Genomic DNA, 15,889 nt, shown 5'->3' with positions numbered 1-15,889 from the left:
CCTGCATCAGGCTCCACAGTCAGCGTAGAGTTTGCTTGAGATTCTCCCTCTGTCCCTTCCCCCATGCTCGCTTGCTCGCTCACTCTCTGTAAAATAAATAAATATATCTAAGAAAAAAACCAGAATTAGATTTAAAATTTAAATGTGTAGAATGAAGAGGTGTGAGCAGAGTGAAGAGCAGGCAGTGACCAGAGGCAGGAATGATGTGGCCAGTCGGGGGGGGGTGGGGACTGGAAAGTTTGAAGGGCAGGATGGGAACAGATTGTGGAAGAGTCTGATGGCCATGATGAGCCACAAGCCAGGACACATCAGGCATGTGCGTTTTGGGGTGATGTGATTCCCTTGGGTTGGGGAGAGAGGATACATATGGGGTTTAGGAAGGTTGAGGGCTGGTGGAAGCATTTGGGAGCGGCAGTGGTTGCTCTTCGTCCCTGGTTCTTTTCCTGCAACCCTGCCACGTGTAGCTCAACCCCGTCCAGGCTTTTCTGCCGCTTGTTCCCAACAGAGCCACATTGGGGAAGCTCTTCCCCCGGAGATGGTCACCAGACTCTATGACGGCATGCGGAGGGTTGACCTGACGGGGAAGGCCATGAGGCCCAGTGACAGCGTCTCCCAGGAGCAGTTCACCGTGTCCATGTCCCACTTGTTGAAGGGAAACTCGGAGGAGAAGAGTCTTGTGATCCTGAAAATGATTTCTGCCACAGAATGTCCTGTGAAAGCAAGAGAAGTCCAGAAGGTAGAGAGGCCACGAGGCCCTTTGCAGCCATGCGAAGCAGCCTTGGGATCCTAAGGTGGGGACTTGGCATGACTGCACAGCCGGTGGAGGCACAAGGAGATGCCCCCTCGGGGACCCTAGACCACATCACTGGTGAGGTCAGGACTGCTGGATAGAGGCCTTGGTGAAATAGAGCTTGAACACCTACCTAAGTAATGTAATCTCTTCCCACATTGTGACCCATTGTAGTCGGCATTGAAAAGATAAAGCGCCCTTCCCTGTATTGATATGATGTAGGTTGTGGGTCACGGTGGAAATGTGACGAATGGTAAAACTGTGGTCTTGCAGTTTACAGAGGATCTGGTTGGCTCTGTGGTTCATGTGCTCAACTACAGACAGGAGCTGAGAGGCTGGACCCAGAAGAGAGGCCCAGGGCCCCCCTCCAGGGTGCAGGTGCTGGCCGCCCAGCTCTTCTCCGAGATGGACCTCCGAGGCAAGTGCCCTGCGTGCTCACCCACTGAGTCCTTGACACGTAGACTGGTACCACGCGGTCTGGGTCATTGTAGCGAGGTTTTGAAATCCGATACGTGAGTCCTCCCGATTTGTTCTGATTATCGTGTTGGCCGTGAAACATGCCTCGTGACAAATTTAAAAGGACTGAAATCATACAGAGTATGATTCTTCAATGACAGTGGAAAGAAATTACAAATCAGTAAGGAGGCATTTGGGAAATTCACAGATATGCAGAAATTAATGTAATTGTTCCTAGTATTTTTTGTAATACTTAACTCTGTAAGATCATTAGTGATGTCCCCAGTTACGTTTTTGTTTTTGTTTTTTTAAGCTTTTATCTATTTGAGAGAGAGAGACAGAGTACCAGTAGGGGGAAGGGCAGAGGGAGAGGGAGAAGCAGACGCCCCAGTGAGTGCAGAGCCCAACCCAGGGCCCGATCCCAGGACCCTGAGATCATGACCCGAGCCAAAGGCAGATGCCAATGGATTGAGCCACCAAGGCACCCCCCGCCCAATTTCATTTCTGATTTTAGTTATTTGAGGCTTTTTATTTTCTTGATCCGTCTAGCTGAAGGTCTATCAGATTTTGGTGGATGTTTTCAGAGAGCCAACTTTTGATATAGTTGGTTTTCTCTGTCTCTTCATTCCTCTCTACCCTAGTCTTTTCTTACTTTCTGGTTGTTTCACATTTAGGTTTACTTTCTCTAGTGTTCTGAGGTTGAAGGTTAGGTTATTGATTTGAGATCTCTCTTCTTTTTCAATATAGGTATTTACAGCTATATATTTACCTCTAAGCACTGCTTTAGCTGCATCCCGTAAGTTTTGGTGTGGTGTGGTGTGGTGTGGTGTGGTGTGGTGTGTGTGTGTGTGTGTGTGTGTGTGTGTGTGTGTGTGTGTGTTCAACCCTCTCAGTATCTTCTAATTTGTGATTCCTCTTTTGGTCTGTTGGTTACTTAGATGTGTGTTATTTGACTTCTACATGTTTGAATTTCCTAAGTCGCCTCTTGTTGATTTATAATTTCTTACCATTGTGGTTGAAGAACATACTTTGTATGATTTTAGTTCTTTAAAATTTACTGAGGCATGCTTCATGCACTAATGTACGATCTATTCCGGAGAATGTTCCATGTGCCCTTGAGAATAATGTGTATTCTATCATTAGAGGAGAAACCGTATACATTTGAATTTACTTGGGATTTGAAAATACTTGTGGTGAATCTCTTTGCAAAGTAGATTTGTTTTTATAAAAGCATTATTTTATTATAAAGCTGGATTTTAAAATGCAGTTTGAAAATAGGTCCTATTTCAAAAATCAAGTGATGAATTTGGAACTTGGACAGGAGAATAACATAACATATGTAAAATACCAGTGGTCGGCCTTCTGCTATCACCACCGTGTCACCTCCATTCTTGGTGGGTAAGAGAGAAAACAAGACTATGGGGTTAAGCATAATTCTTTGTTAATGACACCCGTTCTTCCCAGATAACTGGCGGTGGGCATGTCTCGTAAGTTACAGCCCCCGCCCTCACTCACCTGGAGGGTGTCATGCTTCTAGGGCCTTTCGAAATGGCTGTGTTTGGTGGAAGACCCTTGAAGAGTGTTTTTTGGCGTGGCTCTCTCGGGAACACCTGCAGAGGGCTTCAGGGCTGGGCGCAGGGGTGAGGCTTGGCTGTCTCCTGGGCACCTCACGTGCAGCTTGCAGAGGAGAGAAAAGATGGGTGTGGATGTCGAATTGTTGAGATCAGTGCCCGCGCCAATGCAAGCCACGTGTGAAATGTTAAATACTCCAGTAGCCACATGAAAGGAGCAAAAAGGAATGGGAATTACTTCTAAGATGTCCAAAGTATACTTGAACATCGGCAATCAATGTAAAAAGTGAGGGAGATCTTACACTTGCTTTTTCACACCGGCTTTTTGGAATCGGGTGTGTTTTATACTTCCTGCACAGCTCCGTCCAGACCAGCCAGATGTCAACCCCTCAGAAGCCACATGTGGCTCCCACGTTGGGCTGCGCAGGTGCAGGGAGTGGATGTCAGGTAATGTGGCCACACGCCTTGGGTCTGTCCCTCCCCTAGGTGGCGAGAAGATTCTGGGGCCTCAGCAGCTGGACTGTGAGTGTGACCGAGCCACCATCGAGGACTGGGTGTTCAGGGCCCCCCACGTGGCCACGTTTCTGAGTGTGGTCATCCACAGAGGCTTCCTCCTCCTGTGCTCCTCCCTCGACCTGACCACCCTGGTCCCCGAGTGTCACGTTGACCAGGAGAGGGTGTTTGAGAGCATCCTGGACGTCCTGTCGGTCATCTACATCAACTCCCACCTGCGCAGGGAGCAGCAGGGCCGTTGGCACCTGCTCTTCTCGTCTGAGCTCCATGGGCACAGCTTCGCGCAGCTCTGCGGCCACATCACCCACCGGGGCCCCTGCGTGCTGCTGTTGGAGGACCACGATGGCCAGGTGTTCGGCGGGTTTGCCTCCTGCTCCTGGGAGGTCAGGCCTCAGTTTCAAGGTGAGGCTGGGTCCCCTGCCCCGCACGCGGTCGCACGGTGCTCCTGGAGAGTTCGGTCTCATGGCTTCTGCCTGGGGACCCATGAGCTGACCGAGGGCATGCGTGTCCGGAGCCTTTCTTCCGGCTCCTCCGAATGCTTCTCAGGACACAGTCGGGAGGACAGTAGGAGATGCTGCTCTGTGTGGTCTAGCGCTTCCTGGCTTTCTTGTGATTCTGGCAACAGAGGAGGGGACACAGGACAGGCCCACCCTGGGTCTCAGGCGAGGAGGCGGGGGCTCGGCGTTATTAAACCACACAGGGTCTAGGCCACGGGGGAGGCTGGGCTGTGGTGCTTCCACTGGTCAGTCCGATGGATGGATGTTCTTGCGGGCCGCCCCCCATCCCTGGACAGCCCTGTTCTCCACTGGTGCATCTGCCCTGCAGGGTCTGCCTTTCCCTTCTGCCGTGGTCACCCGGTCTTGTGTTTTTTTGTTGCAATTTGAGCACTCATTGTGTGGCTTTCAATGCACTGGATGAAAGTCTTAGAAGTAAATTTTTGCCCTTCCTTAAAGAAATGTGTTCGGTCAACATTTTTCTTTTCTTTTTAAAGACTTTATTTATTTGACAGGGCAAGAGAGCACAGAGGGGGACAGGCCGAGGGAGAAGCAGGCTCCCTGCCGAGCAGGGAGCCCAGTGCAGGGCTCAGTCCCAGGACCCTGGGATCATGACCTGAGCTGAAGGCAGATGCTTAATCATCTGAGCCGCCCAGGCGCCCCTGATCAACATTTTTCAAGGGTCATTGATCCCCTGGGCGGTGGGCTGTTCTCGGACTCAGAGCTGTACCTGCCTTCCCAGGTGTGGCATCCCCGTAGGTGCCTCGGTGTGTGGCCCTGGCTGCCCGAGCCCGTGTCTTCAGTGAGTCTCCCCAGCGGTGAAATGGGGGGGCCTTTCCCAGAGGCTCTGAGACCCGATGCAGCCCCGCTCTCACACCCAGGAGCCAGATGGTTAATACCCTTCCTGTCCGGGTCCCTAGATGTGACAGACCAGTGCCACAGGGTCCTCCGGGACAGGGACCGCGAGTCTGAATGGGAGGGTCCTCTCGCACCCCCCACCTTCTCTCATGCTGTTCCGTCTGCGTTGCTGTGGGGACCTCCTAATCAGCCCCCCTGGTTTCCATCTTGTCCTGCAACCCATTTGCCGCATCCCAGGACGTCTGACAGGGCGGCCTCTCTTGAGACCCCGAATGCTGCCTGCAGGAGGCGCATCTCCTGTGCGCAGCCTCATGACCCGCGCCTGTCCCCTGGTGCTCCCTGCTCTGTCTCCTCAGACTGCCTGCGGGCTGGGCTCCCTCTCATTCTCGGACTTGGCACATGCTGCGCTTTCCCTCCTCCCGACCTGTTTGCATGACCAGCTCCTTGCTGGGACTCGGCCCAAGGTCACCTCCTCCAGGAAGCCTTCCCAGACCTGGGAGGGCCGTGTGTGTCGTGTGTGTCCTCTGTCGTACTGCACACCTCTGCACACCTTCCCTCTACGAGGCAAGCTTCTGCAGGCCGGGAGGCCGCATCCAGGTGCAGAGTTGACATTACGAGGGAGATCATAGTAGCTGCGGGTTGGGGGACGGGAATCAAGCAGAATCCCTGAGGTCCTGTTGTTTCTAGGGTTTCGTTTTTCCAAGGTTTCAGAATATGTCAGATCTTTAATCCACTAGCTGCTACTAGCTCTTCCCCACTGTGTCCGGGATCCCCAAGACCACCCACATGTTGGGGACTCCCTAGGAGGACCTGCAGGGCTCAGGGTACAGTCACCCTCGTGGCCACGATTAATTGTAGCAAGAGGACCTGGATAAGATCGGCAGAGGGACAGGCACCAACTTCCAGAGCCCTCTCCCGGGGGTCACACAGGACGCACTCGATTCCCCAGCAGGGTTCTCCAGCAGCGATGCCCGTTAGGGGCTCAGCGCCTGGGTTTTCCTGGGTGCCGGCTCTGAGGGCACCCAAATGCCAGAGTCCGGGAGGAAAGCAGGTGTTCTGCATCAATCACACTGTTTGCACAGGGAGCCCCCCTTACCATTTCTGGGAGTGGGGGACCCTCCCCGAATCCACGGTCCCAGATGCCAGCCCAGGGGCCTTTCTGGGGGCGTCTCAACCCTGCTGCGTTTGCTCACTTCTGCACCCCCACCTTCCTTGTCACAGTGTCTCGGGGCATGAATGGGGGAATGACGAGCTGCTGTCTGCAGTGTTGGAGGCCGTGCTTTAGGGCACGGAGAATCCTAACAGGTGACCTTCCACTTCTCCCAGCTCCTTGGGTATTAACTCCATGTTGGCTCCGCTGGTCTTAGTGTTAGATTAAGAAGCAGGATTAGGCTCCCCGAAGAACAGTGGAAACACACAGTTGGCAGGTTTTCAAACTTGAGTCCATGCTGTCCTGAGACATGAGGGTGGAATTCCAGCAGAGGGCAGCCTCGCATCACAGATGCGGTCATGTTCGGCGCCTTCCAGTCCGTTTGGCCTGGAAGCTGTCCTAACCTTGCAGACGTGAGGTGATGTAGCAGCCGGGGAGTCCCTTCCTTGAGGTTTACCGTTTCTGCGTTTCTGCGGTGCGGTGGAAAGACCCGCGGCTTTGGGCTGAGCAGCAAGGGGCTTGCTTTGTCCGGGCCCCGGTCCCTCAGAATTGTGCGAAATGGTGCTGTGTGGGATCGTTGATGTGAGCTTGTCCCCACTCTGGTCACTTCCAGGGGATGACGCATGCTTCCTGTTCTCCATCTACCCCCGCATGGCCGTGTACACCTCCACGGGTTATAACGACCACTACATGTACCTGAATCACGGGCAGCAGACCATCCCGAACGGACTGGTAAGGGCTTAGGGAGAGCAGGGGCTGTCCCACCTGCGTGATGTCCTTCCTGCCACGGGGTCAGTCCCGACGTGCCCAGGCTGACACTTCCCTACGAGTCAGGGGAGCTGTATGCCTTTGGTTATAGGCGTGGGCCGTGTTCACTCCATTCTGCCTGGGTCTGAGTGCCATGGCACGTGACAGGACAGAATTCTCTCCTGCAAGGTCGGGCTCTGCTGAGGCATGTCCGTGGTTTGTGTGCAAACAGTGGATTCGCCACTTTTTCTGGGGTCAGCTGGTTGGGCTGTGGCCTTTGTGGCTGGAGATGAGCTGGGAGAGGGGCACGCCCAGATCTGGGCTCCCTGGCCCCATCCGGAGTTGTCCCCGCGTGACTCGTAAAACTGGGGCTCCCATCAGGGTGAGTGCACCTACCGTCTGCTCCGTCTGCAGCCCGGAGACTCAGCCACGGGAGGAAGAGGGCGAGGAAGCAGGCGAGGGGTGGGCGCCAGGGCCAAGGGGAGGAGCTGGGTTGGGTGTCCCCGCGTGTGCACCCCTCGCCCCGCACCTGTGAGCCTGCTTAGTTTGGGTGAGACATGGGTCTCCTGCCAGCACCCCAGCCGATTCCTTTGCTGCTTAACACAGAGCACCTTTTGGGAAATTCCAGCTCTGTGCTTGCAGAGCTGAGGAGCCCAAGAAGGCTGGTCCAGCTTGTCAGGTTGGAGAGGGCCCCAGTGCTCCTTCCCGGGCTCACTGTAAGGCACCTGTGGGCCCCCTGAGGACCCCGGACACCTCCCAGAAAGGACAGTTGGGTGGCCTCAGGAACAGCACCCAGTAGGTCCTCAGGAATCACCAGTAATCAGCCCAAGAGAGAAGCCGCCCTGAGAGTCGTCATTTTCTGGTCTGGTCTCCCTCTCAACCTTGGTACCTGGCCTGCCAGGGGCCCGAGAAGGCAGTGGTAGAGGGGGCATCGGGGAAGGTCATCTGGAGGCTGAACGGTGGTTTTGTCTTGCCGGCCACAGGTGAGCGTGACGGTGGGGCGATGGATGGTGGAGAGATTGGGTGTGAGTCACCCCCAGGTCTGCGTCCTGTTGGTTGTCCCTGCGGTTGGCCCCACACAGGAAGTGACTCCCGGCTGAGCAGCACCCTGTCTGGGGGCCCAGTAGCTGGTTTTCCAGCGTCAGGATCGGTGCTGACCTCCCCCCCCTTAGTTGAATGCTTTGGGTCTCTGGGCCCTGGTCTGAATCCTTTTTTTTTCTGGTCTTCTGCTGTCACCTGTGCTCCCAGCCAGTGTGGCCCCAGGAGAAGGAGCCGTGGGGTGGGCGTCTGGACGCCTTGGTTATTTTAGTAGCTTGGACGGGATGTTTAAATTGCAGCCCTCTGTGTGTTTCCAGTTTGAAAAAAGGGAAGAAAGCCGCGTCCACCTCTTACTGGCCCTCCTGTCAGCCTGGGTCTTGCGGCTGATGCAGGCTCGGAGGGTCCGGCAGCTCTGACTGAGGCGGCCCTGCTCTTGCCCCCGCAGGGCATGGGAGGACAACACAGTTACTTCGGGCTGTGGATCGATGTGGATTTTGGGAAAGGACACAGCAAGGCCAAGCCCAAGTGCACCACATACAACAGCCCTCAGCTGTCGGCCCAGGAGAACTTTAGCTTTAAGAAGATGGAGGTGTGGGCAGTGGGGGACAGCTCAGGGTCGCAGCAGGTGAGCGGGGTGGGTGGGGCACTGCTCCACTCTCTGCAGGCTACCTTCTTACTGCTCCGTCTGGAGGTAGTTTATTCTAAACTCGGGCCCAGCAGTTGCTGCTGGACAGAGATGCTAGTGGGTGCACAGCAGGGCTGGGAGTCCTGTCGAGGTCCGTGGGGTTTCGTAGAGTGGACCCTCCTGGAGGCAGGGACCTGCCCAAGGTGGGAAGCTGCTGGGCACATGGCCCGTCTACCAGATGAGGAAGGTCCAGGCTTCCTTCTCGTCCCGTGGTTCTGTAGTGAGCCATTCTTGGGCCCTCTGCACCCCAAGACCTCCCAATGATGGTATCCCGGGGTCAGGGGTACCTCTGTGAGAGTGCCGGAGCCCCCACGGTGTTTTCCTTGTGGCAAAAGTAGGGGTCCTACTGTCATGAGCTTGGAACCGGCAGGACGTCCCTGCTTGTTCTTGGCTGTGAGGGAGACGTTCATGTCCCTTTCCTTCTTCCCAAGGCCAAGAGCAGCAAAAGCATCCTGGATGTGGACCCTGAGGCCCAGGCCCTGCTGGAAATCAGTGGGCGGAGTCGCCACAGCGAAGGGCTCCGGGACGTCCCAGAGGATGAATGAGGAGGTGCCCCCGAGCTCAGGCCTTCCTGGAGCTGGATGCTGGCCCCCTGGACAGAGCGCAGCCTGCGGAGCCCTCCCCCATCTCACGTGTTCAACAGGGCTGCACTGTGCGTGTCCAGGCGGTCCAGGACATGCTGAATCAGAACACAGTAAAATTCCTTTGATGTTATGTATGGATTGGTGGGTGCATCTTGCAGAAATCCCGAGTGTCCATTAGCAACTTAATCCTTGTATGCTGTTCATTTTTCGTCAATTGAAATCCGGAGACATGGACAGGACCTGTACCTGCGTTAGCGTCCGATGGGCACGTGCGTTCCTGCCATGCAGGGCGGGGCTCTGCCTGCTGGGGGTCACCTGGCCCCTGCTCGAGCCATTGCAGTTAAAAACGTGCCTTGATGTCCCATTCCAGCTGATAAAGGGCAGAGGCATTGGGATGTGAGTCTCAACGCCTTTTGGGAGCAGCTTCCTATGACCTGAAATTTCTGTATTTGTAAAAAACAAACAGCGAGAGAGCAGGTGTCCCCGTGGGGGGGAGGGTCCTCCATAGGTGTTTGTAATAAGATTCCTCCCCCACCTTTCTCAGCTGCTTTTAAATGAGTCTGTGCCATGGTCTACGGAGGTTCCAGGTGGTTCTGTTACTAACCTAAATGTGGGGAATTCGCAAGCTCCGAGACATCCCGTGGCATGGATTAGTGGTGAGTAACTTGACCGTACTGGCCTGGGTTCCTGACCCTGGCACCACCTCCTCAGTGTCTGCCTCCGGCTCAGTGGCCCCCAAAGGGGTGACGGGTCATTTGACAGCAGGGACTCACTTGAAACGGACTCGAGTGACCCCGGCATGCTGACCGATGACCTGGGTGGGTGTCTGAGGCCGGGCAGGAGAATCTAAGCCCGCCGTGAGAAGTCCCTCCTTCACGGACGGAGCCGTGGGCTTGGCTTGGACACCTGCGCCTCCTCCTGGGTCTTTTGCTGTAAGATTGGACCTTCTGCACATCTGATGAGAATGGGGCCTTTTACTATAGAATGGGCCTGCTTATAAGCCATAGTAAACCAAGCCGTTTGCATTTTGCAGGTGCTGCATTTTCTCCCAGGAGGCTCCCCCAACTTGGCACTTAGCAGTAACCCTGATTGAGCAGAAGGCCTTGCAAATGAGCTTTAAAAAAGAAAAGTGCGTGCCCAGGCAGTATGCGGAGGGGCAGCAGACTGACATGCACAGACGTAGTCATAATTGATTTTCCTCCTAAAAAGCCAGTTTTTAATAAGCTGCTCGGGGAACATCGTGTGATCCCCCCAACCGATGGGTTAGCAGATGGGAGGGTGAGGCTCCTCAGATCCTTACCATAAATCCAGAGAGTTAGGTCAGTCCTGCACCTTTCATCTGTTTTGGAATTTCTTTTTTTAAAAAAGCAACTGAATACCTCACTAATAACAGGCCTGTTGGTATTTGTACCTGAAGTCCCATTGCTGCTTCCTCTGCTCAGGGCTTTCAGAGAGGCTTGGATTTTGTTTGTGGGCACACTCGCCTTGTGTCTCTTCTCATCAGAGGGCAGGTGACAGGCAGGGACCCATTTCCCAGGACGGCACGCTCGCACAGGGAAAGGCGGGTGCCCAGCCCAGGTGCTTGGCCACCTGGGGGTGCAGCCCTGCCAGTGGGCTTCTCTCGCTGTGAGGTTCTCCGCACACAAACCTGTCAAGGGTGTGGCCAAGGTGAAGGCCACCAGACCTGGCCACCCTCCCTCCGCCCGGGCCTGGGAAACACGCGGTGCTGGTTTTAACAGTGAAGAGGTGGTTCTTTTATGCAACAGAAATAAGAATTCAGGGCCAGTGGTTTTCCTGTGAATGAAGACCAGTCAGGGCCCCGGAAGGTGCCGGAAGGAAGACGTAAAGGGATGGGGCTCATGATGCAAACAGGGCTACCGTTACTCCCCCCACCCATGTTGTCTTTATTAAAACAATGGCCATAGGTGGACATGGTAAAAAAAAAAAAGGTTGAACTATGAAGGATGTAACTTGAAAGATAAATCTTCCTGCAGCCATTTTCCTTCCCAAAAGGCAAAGCCACTCAGGAGAAAACCGCTTAGGTCTCCGGACACAGGGGACCCACTGCACGCCCAGCAGAGTTGCGTCTGCTACACTGGTGTGTGCCCTGCTTGTTCTTGGTGGAGGTGGTTTCAAAGCGACCCATCTGTCTCCCTCTCTGACGTCATGGACCGTGCCATGCCCCGGGATGCGGACGCCCCATTGTTGCTGGCGCCCAGCCTCTGCGGCCGGGGACTGTCTGTGGCTGGTCCGGATGTGTGTCTCGGTGTGCGTTTTGTCCGGAAGAATGAACTCGCAGAAGTTGAATTGTTGGATCAAAAGATGCTTCTTAATTTAGATGCTGACAAATGAGCAAACCTCGAGTTCAGTTGATACTCCTGACGTCCCTCCGTGCCTGTTGGCCGTGTATATGCCGACACTCCGTTAAAGCTTAGTTTTTGTGGACCTGGTATTTTCTCTGAGTGACAGTGAAGGGCTTCAGTTTTCAAACGCCGTCTGTGTCCTGCCCTTCACCTGTTTTTCTGGGATGTGGGTTTTCTTCTTGCTGATTTGCAAGAGTGCTTTTTCAAATGAAGCATTTGTTTGCTAAGTATTTTTTCCAGTTTGTTTGGCTTTATTTTCCTATGTGTAAATTACGCATTTTGTCCTTTTTTATCAGCATTTCCTCTTAAGGCTTCTGAGATTTGTAGTTTGCTTAGAAAGTTTTTTTCCCCACTCTGTGATAAAAAAAAAAAAAAAAAAATTGTGTTTTCTTCTGCTTCTCTGCTTTCCATTTTTCCTTCTAAATTTTTGATCCATTCACAATGTAATTTAAAATGTACCTCTATCTTGCCCCAAATGAATTCCAGTATCTTTTATATTTAATGGTATGTTTCTTTCCCACTGACTTAAAGTACTGTTCTCTTGGGGCGCCTGGATGGCTCAGTCGGTTAAGCCTCTGACTCTTGATTTTGGCTCAGGTCATGATCTCAGGGTCGTGAGATCAAGCCCCATGTCAGGCTCTTCACAGGGCATGGACCCTGCTTGGGATTTTCTCTCTCTCCCCCTCTGCTCTTTCCCCACCACCCCCAAAGAAGGGGAGGGGGAGGGAGTAGAGGACCACTTTCTCAACCCCTGCATTTCTATATGAACTTCAGTCTCTGCCTCATGTTTTAAATACTGGAGTTTGATGAGAAAAAGAGGTAAGAGCTATTCACTGATGACTTCTCTGTTTTGGAAATTTCCTTCCTATGCTTGCCTGTTTGTTTTCTCTGACCTTGAGTAACCCTTCTAAAAAGTTTGATGGTTGCATTTTGGAGATAGCCTTAAATGTGGATCAGTGTAGGCAGAACTGACACCTGGCAGAGGTGGCTTCCTCCTGCCCCCAAGGACGGGAACATCTAAGTGTGCCACCTAGATTTCGTTGTTACTGCTGGTACCGTACGTGGACTTTTTTCCCTGATGATTGATTGAACATAGGAAGGTTTTTAAGTTTTTCTACCTAGTTTTGTACCCAGCTACCTTGCTGAATTCTTTGATCTGGGGGTTTTCAACCTTAGGTCTGTGTCAGAATCTTCTAGAAGGCGTGCTGAAGGGCAGGTGTCAGGGCTCCACGCCCAGAGTTTCTGACTCCTTAGGCTGGGGAGGGAGCTGAGAGTGGACATTTCTAATGAATCCCCAGGTCCGGTGCTGCTGGTTTTGGGCTCCCCTGATTTCTTCTTTTTCCCTGCAGCCTAACTGAGCTATAACTGATACCTACAACGTGTTGAGTGCACTTCCTATGATTGTGTACCTGGAAGTGGGGATAGCTTCCCTGCTCTTGCAATTTCTAGACCTTTTCTTTCTCTTGATTGATTGTATCAGCAAATACTTTCAGAATTTCAGTAGCAGTGATACTCCCTTCCTACTCCTGACTTAAATGGAAACGCCTCTGGTCTTTTGTCATGAAGCAGGATAGGTTTTCGTGTAAAAGAAATAATCCTTTATTTGTATTTATGTTAAGAGTTTCTGTCCAGATGTTGAATTTTACAAGAAGTTTTTTAACACCCATGATTGTCTGATTCAGAGTTTTTAAATAAGGAATACCAAGTCAGTAGGGCGCCAAACACTGAGCTGCGTTTGTATGTCAACTGACGCGCTTCGAATGTGTGAATTCAGTCAGACTGTGTTCGGTACTTTTGTAGCCGTGTGTACAAAGGAGTTGGTGTGTAGTTTTGTTTGGGTCTGATTTTATGTAAGTCATGCTTTAAAGTTGTGCTGACTAAGCTTACAAAAACAATTTAGAACGTTCCTTTTCTGCAGGTTCTAGAACAAAAGCAAATGAAAGTCCCTTGAGGTATGGGTAAAATTCATCAGGAACTTTTTGGTTTGGCGGGCAAGGAGGGGCGAGCACTTGAGGACCTCATCCATGTCTCTTGTCATCTGGGTGGTTTTAGATGTCTGCTGGGGTTCATTCTGATGATTTTTAAATTTCCTTTTTTTTTTTTAAGCTTTTATTTATTAGAATGCAGGAGCAGGGGAGAGGGGGAGAGGCAGAGGGAGAAGCAGGCTCCCCGCTTAGCAGGGAGTCCAACTCGGGGCTCAATCCCAGGACCCTGAGATTATGACCTGAGCTGAAGGCAGACACTTCACCGACAGAGCCACCCAGGCGCCCCAGATTTTTAAATTTCCTGGTAAGTTTTTCATTTTATATAAATCTTCAAATTACGTAGGATTGACCGAAGTACGTGAAATCTTCTATAGTTGTGGGCTTTTAATTGCTGTCACTTTTCCTACATGACGTTGTACCAGTTTTGTTTTTTGAAGTTAATTGTGCTTGTATAGTATCTTCTCCAGCTTGTTTGTTTTACAAATTTGAGTTGATTGTCAAATTACTAAATAAAAAAGAGTGGAAGTAAGTATATAAGTAGAGGTGTTACTTTCTTCTTCGAGCTCTGTCTTCTTTGGCACTGCGTCGATTCTGAGGGGCGTGTGTTCATGGTTGGCTTCTAGATTTTCTGCCATTCTTACTCCGATTTCTACTTAGACCCAGGAGGTTTAAAATTTTGGTGTGCTGCAGAATTTTCCTACAAATGGTGGTGTTGATTTTCAGTTTTGCTGATTAGTGATTCGAAGAATTGAGTTTTAGCTGTGTCCTTACACGTGGCCAGTCGGTCTGCTACTGAATTTTCTGTACGCTTTGCTACATTTTCCATATGGTGCTCTGTGAATTTGGACGCTGTGTTGGTGCATGCCCTGGCCTCTTCAGGTTTTAGTGGTGATTGTGTCTCATTAAATTCCCTTCCTGGCTCTCCTAATGCTTTTGGCCTCGATTTTCACCTTGTCTGACATTGTGTCACCCCAGTGTGTGTGGTGTTTGCCTGATGATTGTAGCTCGATTTTGAGTCTGTTTTGTTGTTGTTTTTTTTTTCTTATAAACTTTGAAATAATGTAGATTGACATAGAGTACCGGGAGTTCCTGTGGACTACTCACCCAGCTTCCTCTAATGAAAACGTCTTTCCTACCCCTAGCACAGTTACCCAAACCAGGACATTGGCGTTGGTACAATACTCTCAGCTAAACACCAACCTTGTTTGAATGCCACCGGTTTTTCCATAGCACTTGATTTTAGGCCAACTCAAGGCTAAGGGCACAGTCCTCCTGGTTGGCAAAGCTGCCCAAGCCTTCTGATACCCACTACTAGTTCAGAGCGTTCCCAAAATTACCCTTGGGTTGGACAGTTCACTAAAAAGAACTCACCGAAACCCACTGTACTGTTGGTCAGGCTTATGACAGGGAAAGGTACAAATCAGAACCAGCCAGGGGTAGAATCTGAGAGTGTTCCACGAACAGGGCTCCTGGGCCTCCTCCCCCTGAGTCCTAGAGAATCACCAAGCCTGAGGGTGGCCCTGGGGACCTCCGGCACCAGCCCTGTGAAACTTGATCTCGTGTATAGATTCATGTGACCATCACTACTGTTGATGTGAGCTCTTCCATGGCCCCCAAAACTCCCTTCTGCTCCGCTGCTTATAGGCACGCCCTGCTAACCCTGCATCCTGGTGGCCTCTCCTCCATTCTCCGTCACCCTTATTGTCACTTAGAGAATGTTAGGTCAATGGAACCATACAGTACGTAACCAGTAAGATTGGTTTCTGTCACTCGGCATGATAGCCATGAGACCAACCCAGGATGCCACGCGTCCGCTCCCGTGTCCGCTCTTTCTCATGGCTGGGGAGTTGTCCATCGTGGGGGTGCTCCCGAGTTCCTCCATCCGTTCCCCCACAGAACGATGTTTGGGCTGTTCTAAGATTTGGCTCGTACAAGTAAAGCTGCCCTGAGCATTCATGTACAGATTTTTGTGTGCACGTGAGGGTCCGTACGTAGGACCCTAGGACCTAGCATTGCTGGGTCACAAGCTAAGTGTGTGTTTAACCTGACGGGACGCAGTCAGCCTGCTCTGCAGAGTGGCCGTGACATGCACCTGCCCTCCAGCAGCATGCGGGAGCTGCACCTGCTGCTGTCCTCGCCAGCACTTTAATAGGTGTGTAATGTATCTCCTTGCAGGCTGAGGCGGAACATCACTTCCTGTGTTTATGTACCATCTGTATGTCCTCCTTGGTGAAGACTCAGGTCAAGACTTTTGCCCTGTTCCTATTTTTTTTTTCAGTGTTAAATTTTAAGTGTTTAAAAAATATCCTGGATTAAAGTCTATTTTTGAGTATGAGATTTGAAAATATTTTTTGTCCAGCCTTTTTTTTTTTTTTTCCCAATTCTCTTAAATAGTGACTTTCCTGGGCAAAACGTTTTGATTTTTGATGAAATTCAATTAGCTTTTCTTTTTTCCTGGATTTTTAAACTTTTTTTATTCAGGTATAATTTAGTGTTATATTAGTTGGAGGTGTACAATATGATTCAACAATTCTATGTATTTCTCAGTGTTCGTTAGGTGCAGTGTACTTAAAAAAAAATTTTTTTTAATTCCAGGATAGTGAGGATACAGTGTGATATTAGTTTCAGGTGTACGATATGGTAATTTGGCACTTC

General features: G+C 51.4%; 1 protein-coding gene across 6 annotated transcripts in view; it reads left to right on the top strand.

The window, feature by feature from the left end:
- Nucleotides 1-14,249, top strand: part of MEAK7 (MTOR associated protein, eak-7 homolog) — a 24,082-nt gene extending 9,833 nt beyond the window's left edge. For 5 of the 6 annotated variants that reach the window (XM_025860490.2, XM_025860491.2, XM_025860492.2 and 2 more), the window contains 7 exons: nucleotides 506-736; nucleotides 1,064-1,208; nucleotides 3,304-3,732; nucleotides 6,446-6,564; nucleotides 8,063-8,242; nucleotides 8,734-13,167; nucleotides 13,222-14,249. In XM_025860490.2, coding sequence (XP_025716275.1) covers nucleotides 506-736; nucleotides 1,064-1,208; nucleotides 3,304-3,732; nucleotides 6,446-6,564; nucleotides 8,063-8,242; nucleotides 8,734-8,847 — 1,218 coding nt within the window. In that variant the 3' untranslated portion in view covers nucleotides 8,848-13,167; nucleotides 13,222-14,249. Of the gene's footprint in view, nucleotides 1-479; nucleotides 737-1,063; nucleotides 1,209-3,303; nucleotides 3,733-6,445; nucleotides 6,565-8,062; nucleotides 8,243-8,733; nucleotides 13,168-13,221 lie in introns of all 6 variants that reach the window. The other variant, XM_073882346.1, reaches the window with a different exon arrangement.
- The last annotated feature ends 1,640 nt before the right edge of the window (nucleotides 14,250-15,889 follow it).

Source organism: Callorhinus ursinus, unplaced genomic scaffold, assembly GCF_003265705.2.
Source record: "Callorhinus ursinus isolate GAN/ISIS: 27379988/994484 unplaced genomic scaffold, GSC_fseal_2.0 scaffold46, whole genome shotgun sequence".
In the NCBI taxonomy this organism is placed as follows: domain Eukaryota; kingdom Metazoa; phylum Chordata; class Mammalia; order Carnivora; family Otariidae; genus Callorhinus; species Callorhinus ursinus.
Note: the sequence above shows the minus strand (reverse complement) of the source record. Positions and strands in the feature narration are given on the sequence as shown.